At 34.5% G+C, this 17961-nt stretch overlaps 1 protein-coding gene across 1 annotated transcript; it reads left to right on the top strand.

Moving 5' to 3' along the window:
* The first annotated feature begins 13632 nt into the window (after positions 1 to 13632).
* Positions 13633 to 17760, top strand: LOC113352852 (protein split ends-like). Its single transcript, XM_026596615.1, has 4 exons — positions 13633 to 13684; positions 14054 to 14140; positions 14227 to 14379; positions 17564 to 17760. The coding sequence occupies exons 1-4, from the start codon at positions 13633 to 13635 to the stop codon at positions 17758 to 17760; spliced, it is 489 nt and encodes a 162-aa protein (XP_026452400.1).
* Positions 17761 to 17961: the final 201 nt, after the last annotated feature.

The following is a 17961-nucleotide window of genomic DNA, read 5'->3' on the forward strand; positions in this document are numbered from 1 at the left end:
TGGTATTATGAAGTAAATTTTTTATTTACAGGCCCTGAATTCTAAAGTTATGGGCCTAGAAATATCAAAATGTGAAATAATGGAGTTGACAGAGAAGGATCCATTTTGTGGGGCTTCTCTATATTCAACCCATATAGTAGGGGGTTATAGTATTTTTCACTTAAAATAGTCATATACTTGTTGTTTTAGATATCTTATCAAAACAATTGTATCAGCATTTATCTTTCAGAGTGTAATGCTAGCTACTTCCATGTTTCCTTGCCAGGTACATCGGAATATTGGTTTTCACCGGATAAAAAATTCCTAATCAGAGATACCCTTCTTAGCTTTGTTAACGGTATATAATGTCAAACAAACAAAAATTAAAAATAATTGGTGATTGTCATCATGGAAGTTATTATCATTATAACAACAGTAAGCCATTGCCCGAAAGAAGAGGTTAGTTATTGCTTCAAAAAAGAAAAGAAAAAGAAGAATTAGTACTCCAGCAAATAGATTACCATTTACTGCAAACCAAAATGGTTGTATCTCTTTTAGGATACAACCTTTAGTCATCCAAGACTACTGAACCCTTTCCAATCACCATGATGTTTTCTTTGTCATGGATAAGCCGACATGACAGTGTTTGAGTATGTTAGAGCACTGCTCGGTCGAACTCGTAAGTGTTGCTATCCCAAGCTTGTTTCTCAAGTTTAGTTGATCAAAACTATAAGTCTTGATTTCTAGTCTACTTATAGTTATGTCTCGGATTAGGATAGAATGTGTAATTGAGCTTTAGACTTCACGTCGTTCATCGATTGAAGATGAAGATGTACTGAGGAGATCTTGGAGGAACTTCATCAACAAAAGGTATATGGAGACTAAAACTTATCTATCACTCAGAAGTCTATTTTATTATATCTCCTAATGAGATCATTAAGTCGTATAGCTATACAGATTTTTATATTATACACATTTGATATTTCGAGACGAGTTTAACTCGCTTATCTATTTCTCAAAATATGTGTTGGAAGCTTTTCGGTTTAGCCACGTTCATCATTATACTTGACTATTTTAGTTAGAAATAATTTATTTGTTGGAAACTAAATAATAATTCAAAAGATGATCATGTGGAAATTGCCTTGAAACATCTTACATGATTTGTGTGAGACAATCATTTTATGTCGACGTGGAAAGTTTATTATTGATCATTCGATCACTTGAAAATTACTTATAAGCTAATGGTTTGTGTGAGACATCCATTGTCGTCTTCTAAGGATGTTTCAATGATTGAAATGGGAGTTTAAAAAAAAACCTTTGTCTGGATACAACACAGTATGCGTACCTAATATGCAAATTGTTTTGGTATGATTCAGGTCCGGGGACCTTGTGTGCATACCTAGTATGTGAACGATTTTAATTGTTAAAGTCTGAAAACCTTGTTTGCATACCAGTATACGAACGTTTCTACCTGAGTTGGGTCTGGGACGGCTGTTTCCATAACCATTTGCAAATGGATGGACAAGACCAAAGTCCGGAAACTATAGTTTACGTACTGGTTTGCAAACTTAGTGGTTAAAGTTCTAAAATCGCTTAAGAATGGTTCTCATACTCATGAACAAATACATTTATAAATTAAGGAATGCAATCTTTGCAAACCGTGGCTTAATATTCATGAATTGATTCTTATATAAGTATTTTGTACAATTACGAATCAATTTGATTTTGTTTTAGTTTGTTCATATTTATTTCTATGAGATAGTGAACAATTGAACAACTCTATTTGAAACACAATTAAATTCATTTGATTATCTTTGATGATTGATTGATCATCATAGTTGATCTAGATATGTTAGATGAATGAGGTTAAGACAAAAGTGTTCATATGGCTAACTTCAGTTAACTTTTATTGAGCCAACTCAATATACACGTTTAGGTATTGTTACCCATATCTAAATGAAGGTATATTTCATTTGTGTGTAACAAGCTAAGACCATCTAATAGTGGAGAGATATTACTTTGGTTTAAAGAAAACTTAGCTCGAATCTTAAATCAGTTTTTCATCTAACAGTGAATATTGATTGCTTTGTTACTAAGTTATCTTAGCTTTGATCGTAAGCAAACCCTGATTTGAAATACTATATAAGGGAGAACTCTAGCAAATGGAAAACCTAATCCCGACACTTTTCTGTGTCCTAGTTGCGTCTAGAGTCGATTCTCCTTTAACCTAGATTTTTCCAAAATCATTATAGGTTAACGACTTGAAGACTATATTTGGGATTCGTGAACCCAGATCCAACTATTTTCTCTGTAGTTGCTTATTCTGATCTTACTTGTTCTATCGTATTGAGTACTATCTTCTCTATTATTTGCTCGAGATTTATCTCCGATAGGTAAGATATAAAAAGTAATCACAAATCTCTTCGTCTCATTCTTTGTGATTCCACAATAACTTCTTCTACTATCATATAGTTAAGTTATTGTGGGGTGACTGATATTTCTAGGCTGCTCTTCGGGAGTATAAGACTGGATTATCAATTGGTTGTTCACTTTGATTTATCAAAAGACGGAACAAAACTTCATAGGTACTTCTCTGGGAGACAGATTTATCTATCAGAATAGACTTAGCTGTGGGAGACAGATTTGTTTATAAGTCTTCGACTTTGGGTCGTAGCAACTCTTAGTTGTGGGTGAGATAAACTAAAGGAATCAAGTGATCAGAGTCAGGCGTGGTTCTAGAGACGTAAAGAACGCGACTGTACCTTAAACGGTGTGAGACTTGGTTAGGGCTCAACTACATTCCAGTCCGAAGTTAACTTGTAGTAGGCTAATGTTTGTAGCGGCTTAATACAATATGGTGTTCAAATCTGGACTAGGTTCCGGGGTTTTACTGCATTTGTGGTTTCCTCGTTAATCCGGCCTTGTTTTAGAATTGATTGGCACTTGAAAATTGATCTTTGGTATCGTTCAAGTTATTTTCATATCAATCGGGCTCACAGATTTCTATCTGTTCGATTGCATATTGTATTGAGAAATTGAGATATAACTCTTTGATATATTTCTTGGTTGAGTTCGCTTTATAAGTTGTTTCTCTCGGAATTATATTGTAGTTAGTTCATACATATTGCCTTGGGTGTGGTTGTTATACCCCCGCTTTTTCAGAGTATCCATAGCGCTTGTGCTTACATATATAATTTAAACTAGTCTATTTAAATAATTGGTGTTCTTAAATTGTACTTTAATAAATGTATATAATTTGACAGGTACTCGTTGTATCTTTTAAGAATTTACAAATTTTTGTTCACAAGTTTAAGAAACCCGTCGCTTCAAAATTTCTCCGATCATTAAACATAAGGGTATAGATGAAAATAAATGAAAAATCATAATTTTCCTTTTATCTCTAAGAATTTAGAAAATAGAAAAATACTTACATATTTAGAGACGAAAGGAGTAAAAAATTGATTTTAGGTTGGAACGCAAGTGTTGGACATTAGTTCTTTTTTAAAAAAGTAGAGTGTAGAGAACTGATACTTCAAGTACAGATTACAATGCATGTGTATCGAGAACAATCTCCCTTCAGCATTAGGATCTTGGACAACTCTAAAAGGAAATAATCCACAAAATTTTATGACCTCAATGAAATTTGCATAGTTATTTCTCTAGAGTTATGAGTCTAACTTTTATTATCAAAACATCAATCATGATGAGTAAGTGTCTCTTTCTATTTGGGTTATTTCACTATCTAGCTACTTCCTAATCTTGTTCGGCGAAAATATTATATTATTCTTTTAAAAATCGGTTGGTTTTCTAAAGGGAAAATCTGTCCAAAAACATGTGAGTAATGAACTTATTTTTTTTCTTGAAAAGATGAAGTTGCAATCGATTTAAACTTTTTTTTTGTATCTATTGGGAGTAGGTTCTAGAGAAAGTTAATATAAAATATACTCAAATGATAAACAGTAAATCGACCCACAACATTATGCATATACATATGTACAACCATGTCATTGATTAATAGCCTTCCCTATAATACCAATGTTGCCTCCGCAGCTCTGGAAAACTATAAGAAAACAAACTATTTTAATGAGGACAACTTTCCATCAAAAAAAATAAAATAACATTTGAAGCCATTAACATCGAAAGCATGCTTACCTGGATGGATCCAGATCTTTCAAACTGTCGTATCCTAAGATTGAAGAGCAATCGAACTTGTTCCACTCTTCCAAAGTTACTAAAAACCTATAAGGAACACCATATACTTTCAGAGATATATAATAATCGAATTTTTAGAGAAAAACAAGTGAAGGTCTTCACAAACGAACCTCTAGAAGTTGACTGGTAGTCACTTCCGAGTCTAAATTATCGAGGAAGATTGTTCGGTTAACATCCCCATCAGGACGAGAAGCGGATCTTATAGAAGTTGCTGATAGCTGGCGACCAGTAACTCCAATTTCCTCCGAATTACGACCCATATACCTACAAAGCCCCAACACTCGTTAGTGTACGACATGAGATAGCGCAGAAACTTATCAAAGAGTTGATATTACTTTTGAAAGTAAATAATTTACCTTTGGACCTCGTTAAATCTAGCCACCCAAACCTAAAAAGTCCAAATTAGTTGTTCAAAATCAGTCTTTAGCATAGAGAGAAATTATCTATAAACCTACAAATCAATACTTCATATGTTTGTTAAATAATACCCAAGGCAGAGAAGGAAATCTCGATGATACGCCAATTCACAAAATTAAATTTATTTCTTACTTAATTTTAATGCATGTCTGAAGATTAATTGGTATACTTAGGCACCTCGAGAAACCATTCTGAAAATAAGTACTTGGTGTTCTGATCGATTTTTCAGCAAGCTTCAGAAATGATGAACCTGATAAAATTGCAGTGACTTATCGTGGCGCGTTTGGGAACTGGCTTACTATCGGAAGGAAATACACATCCGAAGAGTTTTTTAGGCAACAAAATTACATATCACGGTACTCAAATCATGTTTTATATTACTTGAGGTTTTTCAAACACTATGTTAAAGTTTACCACATCTCCGAATATTTTACTTGTATTTTACGATAACTAACTGATAAGTCATATATGTGAGATTTCCTCAGCGAAAAAGTAGTTTTAGCTAGATGAAGTTCATTCGTAGATGTTGGGATAATGGGATTCCAAGGTTAGATGTTTCATTTTTAAAAACTATTAATGCAATCATTATATTATTTTTGAATATTATGTTATAATTTAAATTAATATATTATAATGTTTTGTTTCTTACTTGTTCTAAAAGAGTTAAATCATCGAAACATTTTCCATGAAAATCTTAATGTTGATAACGTGGTGATTATCATTGTCTTGTGTAGAATCTCGGTTTGTTTATTAGAAAAGGATGATGTGCAATTTCATATTATAAAATATTGAACTTCAAATATTGAAGGGTCTAAAATTTTCATTGGTTAGTTTTCAAGTGTAATTATCATAAATTTAGGATCAGTTGCCAAACGTAATATTTTCATATTTTTATCAAAAATAAATCAATAATATGTTTTTTTTGTTTTAAAATATTTGAACTTCAAATACCTTAGGGTCTAAAATTTCCATACAACTTATTAGTTGTCAAGTGTAGTTTCGATAAACTAATAATTAGTTGTAAAGTTGGGAAAAAATGTTATATTGTTTTAATAGATTTGAATATCAAATATTGAAGGGCCTAAAATTTCCATACAAATTATTAGTTTTCTGGCTTCATCTGATCTATGCCGAAAATTATCTATCCCACCGTAGTGTTTGGCTAACCAAAGTTGTCAAAATCAATCATACATTTAGGCTTTGTGCATACATTTGGGATCTTTATAAATTATGATAACAAGGAAGTTGACATACCAACAAATATAGTGTGCATCCGCCACAATTTCTCAGACTGAGATTTTCTTTTTCACTTTTCGTATGCTACTCATGAGGTGATTGTGGACTAAAATCAGGAAAAGAAACAGAGTTCATAGTCTCAATGTCTTTAACCAAACCCATGTAGTCGAAATCAAATGATGTTCCCGTGGGGGTTGTGAAAAACACCTCGAGAAGGATGTAAAGGAAAACAAGGGAAACCACATGCTTTTCCTTACCTTTCTCTTTAAGATTATTCAATAACAACTTCAATTTGATACTTCTCTAAGACGTTGATTGGTATATCTTTACCTGCCTTTCCTTTTATCACAAAGTTATGTTTCACAATGTTTAAATTCTTAGTATTCTCTCGATCTTAGAATTAACCCCATTATCTTTTTATTTATTTGTTACGGCATTTTTCTAATTAATTGAGTTTTTCTCCTCCTCCTTCTCTCCTGTCAAAGTAGAATGCCACAGTGGTTTTTACAAATCGTTGGAACTCAATTTCATGTAGCTTACTTAAATAATTATTTGTAAAATCGATGAATCTATATTCATAAATTTAATTTATATTTCTATAAATTGAATCAATGAACCCAATGGTAACAATAATAAATCAGATTCTTTTTTCTGATTAAGATTCATCATTCCATAAAAAAAAACTATTTCCTTAAAATTATTATGATATTATAAAATTGAATTTCTTCAATAACCATTAATATTCATCAAACACAAATATTTCACTCTTGAAACATCTATTACTAGTTAAGAAATAAGAAGCTAACATGTTTACTTCGAAACAAACATGGATCTAATCTGCATCCCCTTTAATAACACACTCAAAAACTCAATTTTAAATTTGAACTCCTGCCTCCTAATACCACTAAAATTATATTTTTCATTGAATCTTAGAATTAAATATAGATTACTAAAGGGTTCACGTTTTGCTCATTCTATACTAGATATGGAGAATTATAATTCAATTTCATATTTTGGAGTACAAAGTAAGAGATGAAGAAGCAATAAATGATTAACTGTTTTACACAAAAAAAAAAAGACATAAAAAAAAATCGTAGTACTTTGTAATAGGTTGGGATAGGGTGACAGACAGTTTCGGTAGAAAGGATCTAAACCCTAGTTTCCTATTGTAATTTCCATAAATTTATGATCAGTTGTCATGTGTAATATCGCAGCTTTTTATCTAAGCTAGATAAATAGAGATGTCTCAATGGGTATTTTCTTTTTAGAAAAAAAAAAACTAGTATTTCGGTGTACTTTCTTCATATAAAGGTTTGGATGTTAGTCTGATTTACAGGTCTAGAGGTTCTGCTAGCTAATAATTCGGTCTCCATATCAGCGGACCTCGACAAAAGTATAAGTTTGTTTTACGATATGTCAGATTTTTCTAATAATAAGAAAACATTATAAGTTGAACTTTACTTAATTTGTTATTTGAAAGAAAAATTATATATGTTCATTCAACAAATTCATCCAACACATCAAAGTTGTTGGTAACCAAGCCAAAGTATACTTAAAAAAACTTAACATAAAAAATCAAAATACCAAATAACTTATTATACTCATTGAGAAATGTAGAAAACTACATTCTGATATAGATTGAAATGATAAAGATTACAGGACTAGACACTTGACTATTTAAAGGAAACAAACAAAAGAGAAAGGCTCGCCGACTCTACTGGTTACTGTTAGAGCACTGCTCGGTCGAACTCCCAAGCGTTGCTATCTCAAGATTTTTTGTCAAGTACTATGAGTCTTGATTTTTATCTAGTCTACTTATAGATAAGTCTCGGATTAGGATAGAATGTGTAGTTGAGCTTTAGACTTCACGGGGTTCATCGGTTGAAGAAGAAGAAATACTAAAGGGATCTAGTGGAACTTCATCAACAAAAAGTATGTGGAGACTTGAACTCATATATCACTCAAAAGTCTATTTCTACTCTATCTCCTATTTGATACAAAGTTCGTATAGCTATATAAACTTCGAGTATACACATTTGGTATTTCGAGCTGAGTTTAACTCGCTTACATATTTGTCGAAATATGTATTGATAAGCTTTCTCTTTAACCAAGTTCATCTTATATTCTTGACGAAAGTCAAAAGATGATCATGTGAAAATCGCCTGATTTGTGTGAGATAGTCATTTGGTGTAGACTCGGAATGTTTCGTATTGATCATTTGATCACTTGAAAATTGCTTTGAAGCTAATAGTTTATGTGAGACAGCTATTGTCGTCTTCTAATAATGTTTTAATGATTGAAATGGGAGTTTAGAACAATTTACCATTAATTAGATATAACATAATATGCGTACTTGTTTGCTAACTGTTGAAAGTTTCCAAGTCCGGGAACCTTAGTATGCATACCATATGCGTACTGATTTGTCAGTTGAAGTCCGGGAACTTAGTACGCATACCCGTTCAAGTCCGAAATTCAACCGAGTTTGGTGGTGTACGACGGTATGAGTACCCGTTCGCATACTGGCGAACCCAGACCAAGTCCGGCTAACTACTTAGGTATGCATACCCGTTTGCATACTTGAGTGGGTTATGTTCTAAAATCGGTTTGTTCATGAACTAATACATTTATAAATTAAGGAATGCAATCTTTTGCAAACCGTTCCTATAATGTTCATGAATTTATTCGAGTGAATCAAAATCGATTTTGCTTCAATTATGTCTTGTATACTTCTATGAGAATATAAACAACTGAATTAACTCTATAACTAGTTTCATTTGAGTCATTTGAACTAGTTTTGTTAAGATGAACAAGGTTGATATGAAAGTGTTCATATGGCTAACTTCGGTTAACTATTGTTGAACCAACCAAGTGTACACGATTAGGTACCGATACCCATATCTAAATGAAGTCATTTCATTTGTGTGTAACAAGCTAAGTTCAATCTAACGGTTGAAAGATATTAGCTTGAGTCTAATCAGGTTTTTATCTAACGATGAATATTAAAAGCTTTGTTACCAAGGTAACATTGATTGCAAACTATGATTTGAAGACTATATAAGGGATAATTCTAGCAACTGGGAAATCTAATCCCCACACATCATGTGTGATACTAGTTGCGACTAGAGTCGATTCTCCTTTAACCTAGGTTATTCCTAAAACCATGATAGGTTAACTACTTAAAGACTTCGTTGGGATTGTGAAGCCAGACCCAACTATTTTCTCTGTAGTTGCATGTTCTGATCTTACTTTGTTTTATCGTATTGAGTATTATCTTCTCTAAGATTTGCTCGAGATTTAATCTCAGATAGGTAAGATAAAAAGTAATCACAAACATCTTCGTCTCATCGTTTGTGATTCCACAATATCTTGTTTGAATAGCATATGATTAAGATTATTGTGAGGTGATTGATATTAATGGTTCCTATTCACCTTGATTAATCAAAAGACAGAACAAAACTCATATGTATTTCTATGTGAGACAGATTTATCTATCCAATAGACTTTTCTGTGTGAGACAGATTTGTTTAGCAAGTCTTCGACTTTGGGCCGTTGCAACTCTTAGTTGTGGGTGAGATCAGCTAATGTAATCAAGTGCGTAGAGTCCTGCTGGGATTCATAGGCGTAAGGAACGCAACTATACCTTGATCGGTATAAGATTGGTTAGGGCTCTACTACATTTCAGTCCGAAGTTAACTTGCAGTAGTCTAGTGTATGTAGCGGCTTAATACAATGTGGTGTTCAAATCTGGAATAGGTCCCGGGTTTTTCTGCGTTTGCGGTTTCCTCGTTAACAAAATTTCTGGTGTCTGTGTTATTTCTTTCAGCATTTTATTTTTTTATATAATTGAAATATCACAGGTTGTGCGTAGTTCAATCAATTAGATAATCCAACCTTTGGTTGTTGGTATAAATTAATTGCCACTTGAACATTGGTCTTTGGTACCGTTCAAGTTGTTTCTCATAATAATCAGGCTCACGGATTCTATCTGTTTGATTTGTTGATTACATTGAGAAACAGAGATACAACTCTTGGATATACTTTCCTTGATTGAGTCTGACGGTCTAGTTGATTCTCTTATAATTATATGTTGGAGTTTGTTCATACAGATTTCCTAAAAGAAATATTGGGTATGGTTGTTAGACCCCAGTTTTTTCAGTTACTAACATGCAGGTAACCTACAGGTGGTTCTACATCAGAATCATTAACTGATTCATTACAACTAACACAGATTCTGGTAGAGACTCTGTTATAGATACTAGTCTTAAAACTCACACTCAAACGGTAAATTAGAAAAATCTTGAATTATGGATGCAACTCTTAGAACATGAGAATTGGTAGAAATGGCAACACAAGTATTTGGCACTTGAGTAGTGACCCCGGTGAAAGGACAAGCAATTACTATGTGTCGGTTCTTGCATTCCAGTAAAAGAAACATGTTTCGAAAGAAGTCACCTACTTAACTCAACTGTAGAATCTTCATACGAACTCAAATTTTGATGGTTGACCCCAACCATTCTTATCAGAAGAAAATTTCTAATCTTCCCTCGTGGTAATATTTAGATTTTGAGATATTTTAAGATGTGACAATAGATCGACAGTAAAAACTCATGAAGAATTCAAGAGGAAATTTGTTAGTTTTCATCTATGACCTAACTCGCTCTTTAAGTTGTATCGTTTAGCTCGTTAATCCCATTGATGTGGTATTTTAGTATGTTATACTATACATCGATACGAAACTTTTGGCATATAACTCATACTTAAATTCTTTACGAATTGCGCCCAGCTGTTCAGACAACCTTGGGTGATCTTTTGGATGTCGTCCGACCAAGTTAAAGAGATGTGATTGGTCGGAAGGGAGGGATGGCCGACCAAGCTGAAGATATATGATTGGTCGACATGTGAATTTGGAGACCGACCAAGTTGGCTGATTAGCTTCGAGCATTCTGATTGGTCAGAATGGAAGAGGGGTGACAGGTAAACACCATGAGACATGATTGTCAGGTCATGGGATGATCCATACTAGTTAGATTTCCCGGAGCGCGGAAGGTAAGTTATAAGCGATCTGATTGTCCATCGCAGAACAGGTAGGCTATGAGCGATCTGATTGGACGGAGCTGAGCATGTAGGTTATGCGCGATTTGATTGGCAAGAGCGGAGCATGTAGGATATGAGCGATTTGGTTGGTATATTAATAAGGGGGCATCAAGTAGCTACTATATTGGGACATGCTTTGTCGTCCATGGGAGGTGTGGAACATACTAGATTGGTCGGCCAAGTGGCAAGATCGATCCCCATCCGTGACTGATCTAGTCAGTCATGGTTTTATCTTATTTCGATTTTTCAACTTTGGCTAGGGTTTTGTACCCATCGTCCACAAGATACATTAATTCCTAAATTGCTTAGGTTTTGTCTCGACCAATAGGAAACAAAATATCATATTTGCTACAGTTTTAGGACATTTAGGGAAAGCTCCTAAGAGGATTTATTAATAAAGGCAACAAAAAAGAAAGAGGGGACTAGGCCAGAACCTCAAAAGAACAAGAAGGGAAAAGATAAAGAAAAAATGTTACAAGTTACCGAAAACTAAACACAGGTAAACTTGATCTGTCAACTCCCACGGCGATCGGATAAAATTAGGGGGTCCGTCCCACGAGTGAGATCCCGTGGTTGCTCCCCACTTTGCTAATAAATCTGCCATCGCATTACCCTCTATATAAATGTGAGAGTACCTAAACTGAATAGTCGATAAGAATTTCATGCAATTAGACCAATGAACAGCTAGTTTCCAAGGCACTAGAGATAATCCGATGAAGCTTTAATGACATGCATCGAGTCGCATTCGAACCAAATACGAGACAGTCCTCTTGAACGAGCAATCCTAAACGCAAATATGGTACCCCAGAACTCAGCTGAAACTGAAGTATCCACTCCAATCGATTTTGCGAGACTACCAACCACTAGACAATTGTTATTGCGAAACACCACCCCACAACCAACAAGGACATGGATTCCCAAACGAGCATCCATCAGCATTAATTTTGATCCATCCATAAAGAGGTGGCTGCCAAATCACCTCTATAATCTTCATAGCTTTACGAGTTATGCCTTCAACCTTCAAAAATCTGAGAATGTAAAGATCATCTAAAGTGTTATTCATATGACCCTTCCTAAGCTTACCAGATTCACTAATTAAACCCTTCAGTTTCATAGTTGTTTGCTGAATACTAATTATCTCGTGATGGAAACGCAACCGATTCCTTATATACCAAATCAACCATAAACATGCAATTGATCACTACTACCCATAAAAATTGCTTAATTTGAGAACTACCGCTGTAAGATCGAATAATAGCAAACATTTCTCGAACACAAGTTGCATGTAGACACATATTGAAAATACTACCCAACCAATTCCAAAAACTAATTGCATACAAGCATTCAAAAAACAAATGTTGTTGATTTTTGCCACAATTCCGTACTGTACAGAGGTTGCAGCAATTTGCCGAAGTAATTCCTGAAAAGAGGACTATATCATCAGTAGGTATACGATTATGTAATAACTTCCAAACAACGCCAGCTCTCCTGGGGTGGTTTTTTTATATCCCAAAGATCTGAGAAATCGATATCGACGGGTCTTCTAGGCCTACAAAACTCAAGCGTCGTCTTCATAGTAACTCCACCTGTATTGCTATGAGTCCAAGTCATTTTATCCTCAGTATGTAGAGCAAAAGGAGTCTCCTGGATGTTTTGTTGCATCTCTCCATGAAGTTTTGGCATATAATCTGGGATGACCCAGTTGCCATTCACTATAAAATCAGCTACCATATTTTGAATGTCGGTGACGTCCAACTCTAGATAGTCACTTACCGAGGAATCCAAGGCACCACACCAGTTTTCTCGCCAGAAGTCAATCTTCGATGGGAAAATTAGGCGCATGCCCAGAATTTTTTTTTTCTTACCGTCAGTCGCACCCAACATTATTTAAAATTATTAAAAACGTGCAGAGTTCCTCAATTACCCTTCAGCTGTTCTGGGCAGTTCTATTAACTCCCGAAAACGGTCAGAACATTTATTCCTCTCACCCATTTCTTTTCTCTTCTTCTCATTTATTCTTCATCCGTTTTTCTATTCCTATTCCTCCATAAACACTGTAACGGATCTGCAAAGATTTTCTTCTACATCATTCAAACAAATCAATCATTTAAAACCGATGATTGAAGTTGATCAAAACCTAAAATCAATTTCAAACTCTAAAAAACCTTAACCCTAGAATTCAGTAGAACCAAAATGGATGAAACACCAACAAAAACACGTCTTCAGAAATCAAAAGAGAAGAAATTAGGTACTAAAACTAGTTTAATCGATCTTATTCTTGCATGCATTCGGTACATTTGATTTTATTTGATTTTCGATTTTAATTTTTGTTCTTGATGCTTCAGATGAAGAAGGGAAAACCGAAGGAAAAATGAAGTCGAAGGAACATAAAAAACCCGGTGAGATTTATCATTAGCTTCATCTGTTAGTGTTTGATTTTGTTTTTTTTTGAATTTATTTTTTTTAATCTTAAATTTTGTTACAGTAATTGCCGATGATGAACCAGAAAAAAAGAGTAAACCTAAAAAGAAAACTGTTTCTGGTGAGAGTTTCATCCTGAATACCCATAATTTTTTTTTGAGTTATCACTTTATTCTTCTTCGATTTTAACATAATTTTCTCCTCAATGTGATTTTACCTACTGATGTTGAAGATGAACAAGAAGAAATTGATAGTGTCAAAACACTGAAGGAGATGCAAATCAAGGCAAAGGGAGATGCTGTGAAGAAGAGTAAGAAAGGCTCTGGTATGCATAACTAGTTCTCGTGTGTGATTATGCATAAAATAAATCTACATTACTTGTTCTGCAGATGCATGACGGGGTATGCAACATCAAATTAATGTGTGTAACTTGTTATGCAGATGCATGACAGGTTATGCTTACAAAAAAAACACACTGCATAACACCTATTTTTAAGTGTTGCTTTTTAATTTTCATCTGTTTAAATTTTAACTTTCATCTGCTTACCAAAGTTACTGCATAACTTAAATAGCTTATTTATTTGTGTGTTGAAAAGATCCTGAAGCAACCCCGTCAAGGAAGTCGCAGAGATTAAAAGATCAGGTGTCACCTCAAGTATCACCTAGTTCACCTAGGTCTGAAAAATCTACTAAGGGAAGAAAGCAAAGAAAGCTGCACCAAAGGAAGTATTGGGTGATGATACAGATAATGAGGATGATAATACAAATGATGCCGAAGATGGTAAGATTTTCTTGTGGTATCTTCTATGTGATATATTGTTTAATTGGTGTCATTGATTTGTTTCAATATGATTTGGCCTGTTTCAGTGAGGCAAGCAGTTGATCATCAGAAGAAAAGAAAAAGACATGAACCCAAACAATCGAAAGACCTGAAAAGGATGAAGAAGCAAATCGAAAGATCCGATAGTGAAGAGGAAAAAGAAGAAGAATCTAATAAGCAATGTGTTGTCTATAAACAAGGTGCGTTGAATTCCTTCCTGTTCCTGTTATGCATCAGTTAATAAACTTCTCTTATCATTTACCTGCTTTTTTGTATGTAAAACACATTATGCTTGTTAAAAAAACAAATGCATAACATATTGTGCCTTCTTAAAAAATATGTAGAATACGTTATGCAGTCAACTGTTTGTTTATGTAGTATTAACTAGTAGTGCATGATAGATTGTGCATGGTAAAAAATCTGCATAATGGTTTATGCATGCCTGAGAAAGAGGCATGTTGGTTAAATGCATAATAAGTTAAGCAGGGTTGTGTTTTTAAATGCATAATAAGTTATGCACCTTAACAAATCAATGCATGACATATTATTCAGTTCCAATATTAAATGCATGACTAGTTATGCATTGTTTAGACTTGCTGCATCACAGGTTATGCATATAAAAAAATTGTTGTTATATTTGTTATGCATTCCTTTGTTGTTCTAAAATAGCAGTTCTAAAATGCATTTTTTTTGTTCTTTTGTTTATGCAGTTAAACCTAAAACCAAATCTGCAGTTCAAGGAGGTACTTATAGAGCAGGTTTCCTTAGGGTAGGTCACTTGTTTAGTAAGATAAAAGACAGAGGTGGTTTGAATCCGTTGCAGGCTAACATGATGAATGTGTGTGTTTGGAAAGTTCTATAACTGGTTATATGCTGCAAACATGGCATACTTGGATGGTAAGAGCAACAAGCTGATGGATGAAGTCTTTCTATCATATGACCATGAAGATTTGAATCAACATTCATTCAAGTTGTCTGAAAACAAGTCCATAGCATCAACGTCTAGTGAGCTTGCTGTTACATTTCTGATTCCAAGAATTGAAGGAGACAGAGGAAATGATATTCTGACTTCGAAGGCAGAGATAGAGCTGACTCAGTCACATCCCCCGTCAAGCAATTCCCATTCAAAACAAAGCCAGGATTTATCAGCAAAGATCCCAAAGCACGGGTAACAAAGGTGTGGATAGATGATATTGAAAGGCTGGTGTTGGAAAAACTTGATAAGAAAGGTCATGAAGAGGAAGTTGTCTGCCTTATCTCCTTTACATGCTAGTCGTCTTGTTCTTTTGTCGTTCAAGTGGAGACAATTTAGACGTCTCGTATGTTGGTTTGGTTAAGGATTTGGAAACCATGGACTCTGTCTCTTTCCTGATCTTATTCATGAACACCTGATGGAGGCATCAAGACTGTCAAAAGAACAATCTTCATATCAGGAATTGCAGTGGTTGCACTTATATTCTCTTGTGAGTTAGTTTTTTTTTTACTTTCATAACATCTGTCAATAAATATTACTTTCTTGGATACAAATATCTTATTAGTTATTATTTTTTGCAGCTTTGGTTGGCTGAGCATTCTAACATAGATGAGATATCATCAGACATCGTCAAGGTCAGTTTCCAATGCTACACCGAGAGCTGCGAAGTGGGACTTGGCAGCAATGAAGAAAGCAATGCTCAAGAAGAATATTACGTTCTTAAAGGTACCTGTTTGTGAACATTTCATGATTTATAATTGACCTTCATGCATCTATGACAGTATCTCTAAATTCCTTAAAAATGAATGCATAATAAGTTACGTTAGCAAAAAAGGATAACTGCATAATAAGTTATGCACCTTAATAAATCAATGCATAACATGTTATGCAGCCGAATATATGAATGCATGACCTGTTATGCATTTTTCAATATTGAAAAGGAGTTAAGAAGGGTTGTGTTTTTAAATGCATAATAAGTTATGCACCTTAACAAATCAATGCATGACATATTATTCAGTTCCAATATTAAATGCATGACTAGTTATGCATTGTTTAGATTAGCTGCATCACAGGTTATGCATATAAAAAATGTTGTTATATTTTTTATGCATTCCTTTGATGAGTGTCATTAATCATGTTGCAGTATAACGAGAAATTTAGAGATGAGTATAGTGCAATGGAGATGGAATTATGTGAACCAAGAAAACCAATAAAAAGGAAAGAGATATATGATCTCGTCGCAATGAATCTTGAAGACAACAGGGCAAGTATGAAGAAGCATTTCTGGATGCGATTAAGATCATTGAACAAGAAACGTGTCCCCCCGATAGTGCTGAAGCAAGGTTGCAGATCATTGAAGCAAAGCTAAAAGACATGAAGCAGACTCAGGAGAGGAATAGACAGAGTGAAGTAGACTTCAATGAAAAGTTGTATAATTACGTGAAGGAATAGCTCGTTGATTGTGGCAACATAGAAGTGCAAGAGGAGTCGTCAGGTGGACCTAGTGTCAATGTATAATCAACTGTTTCAAGCGACCCACTGAGCCAAAACTTGCCAAGGAATGAGACTCTTGTTGAACTGGTATCTTCAACTGAACCACCTACACAAGAATCAGTGTCAGAAGTTATCATACTCGATAGCCAAGACCAAACGTCTTGTCAAGGTATCCAGTCTTCACCTTTCAAGTTCATGGACATGGAAAAAGCTGTTAATCTCTCCAGCGACGATAAGGAAACAGAAACTCAAGTGGAATTGGAGACAACACCAAATATAGAAACAACACAAGAAAGACTTGAAGCACAGGAAAGAGACTTTTTGGCCTGTGGTGATGATGACATTCTTCCAGAAACTCAGAATAAAGCAGAAGAATATGTGGTGCCCACATTTAATCTGCATTTATCACAACCTGTTGATGCAATTAAAGATGATGCTGGTGGACTACAACAGCAAGCTGAAAATCTACAACAACCCGCTGTTGAGATACCACAACATCAAACTGAAGAACCACAACAACCAGAAGAGCCAGTGGATGAAAAGCCACAACAAGTAGCTGTTGAGATGGTTGTTGATGCAGAGAAGGAGATGGTGGTTGAGAATCCTTTAACACCTGGTGCCACACAAGATGCTGAAAAAGAAAAAAGACTATAATGAAGATGCTGAGATGGAGATAATTTCACAAAACCTGGTACCTAAAATATAGACAGATTTTGTATTTTAAAACTTTTAGAAAAGCAACATAACATCTTTGTTATGGTATTTTTATTAATTTCAAATCAACTATGTACTACTTATTATTTTTAATCAACTATAAACTGTTTACTATAATGTTATTTTGCTGTTTAATCAACTATTTACTTAATTTCATAATAAACTGTTTATATCTAACACATTTTGGTTACATGAATCTCTAGGAAGAAGACGTAGGAGTGGAGTTTATACCAAGAACAAATTTTTTGAAGAGGTCACCATTGACGAAAAAGTCAGTATTGAAGCGAAAAGCAAACAAGGCAGAAGAGGATGGGAAGCAACCAGGAAGCAAGGTAAGAAGAATCAAGGAAAGGACAACATGGAATCAAAGGACAACCAGTGTACTACTCAAAGATTGTGAGCTAGGGAAGCAGCAGAAGCAAAAAGACTAGCCTGATGAGAATAAAGTTGAAGAAGAAAATCCTCGTACGTCTGCTGGCTTGCTGTTCAGAAAATTACCTCCGCTGGAAACAATGGAATGCTTTCAAGATTACAAGGATACAATAGAACCATCCATGATGGAAGTACTGGAGACATACTTTGAGAATGCCAACAGCCTGTA

The sequence above is a fragment of the Papaver somniferum genome, chromosome 2, assembly GCF_003573695.1.
Source record: "Papaver somniferum cultivar HN1 chromosome 2, ASM357369v1, whole genome shotgun sequence".
Classification (NCBI taxonomy): Eukaryota; Viridiplantae; Streptophyta; class Magnoliopsida; order Ranunculales; family Papaveraceae; genus Papaver; species Papaver somniferum.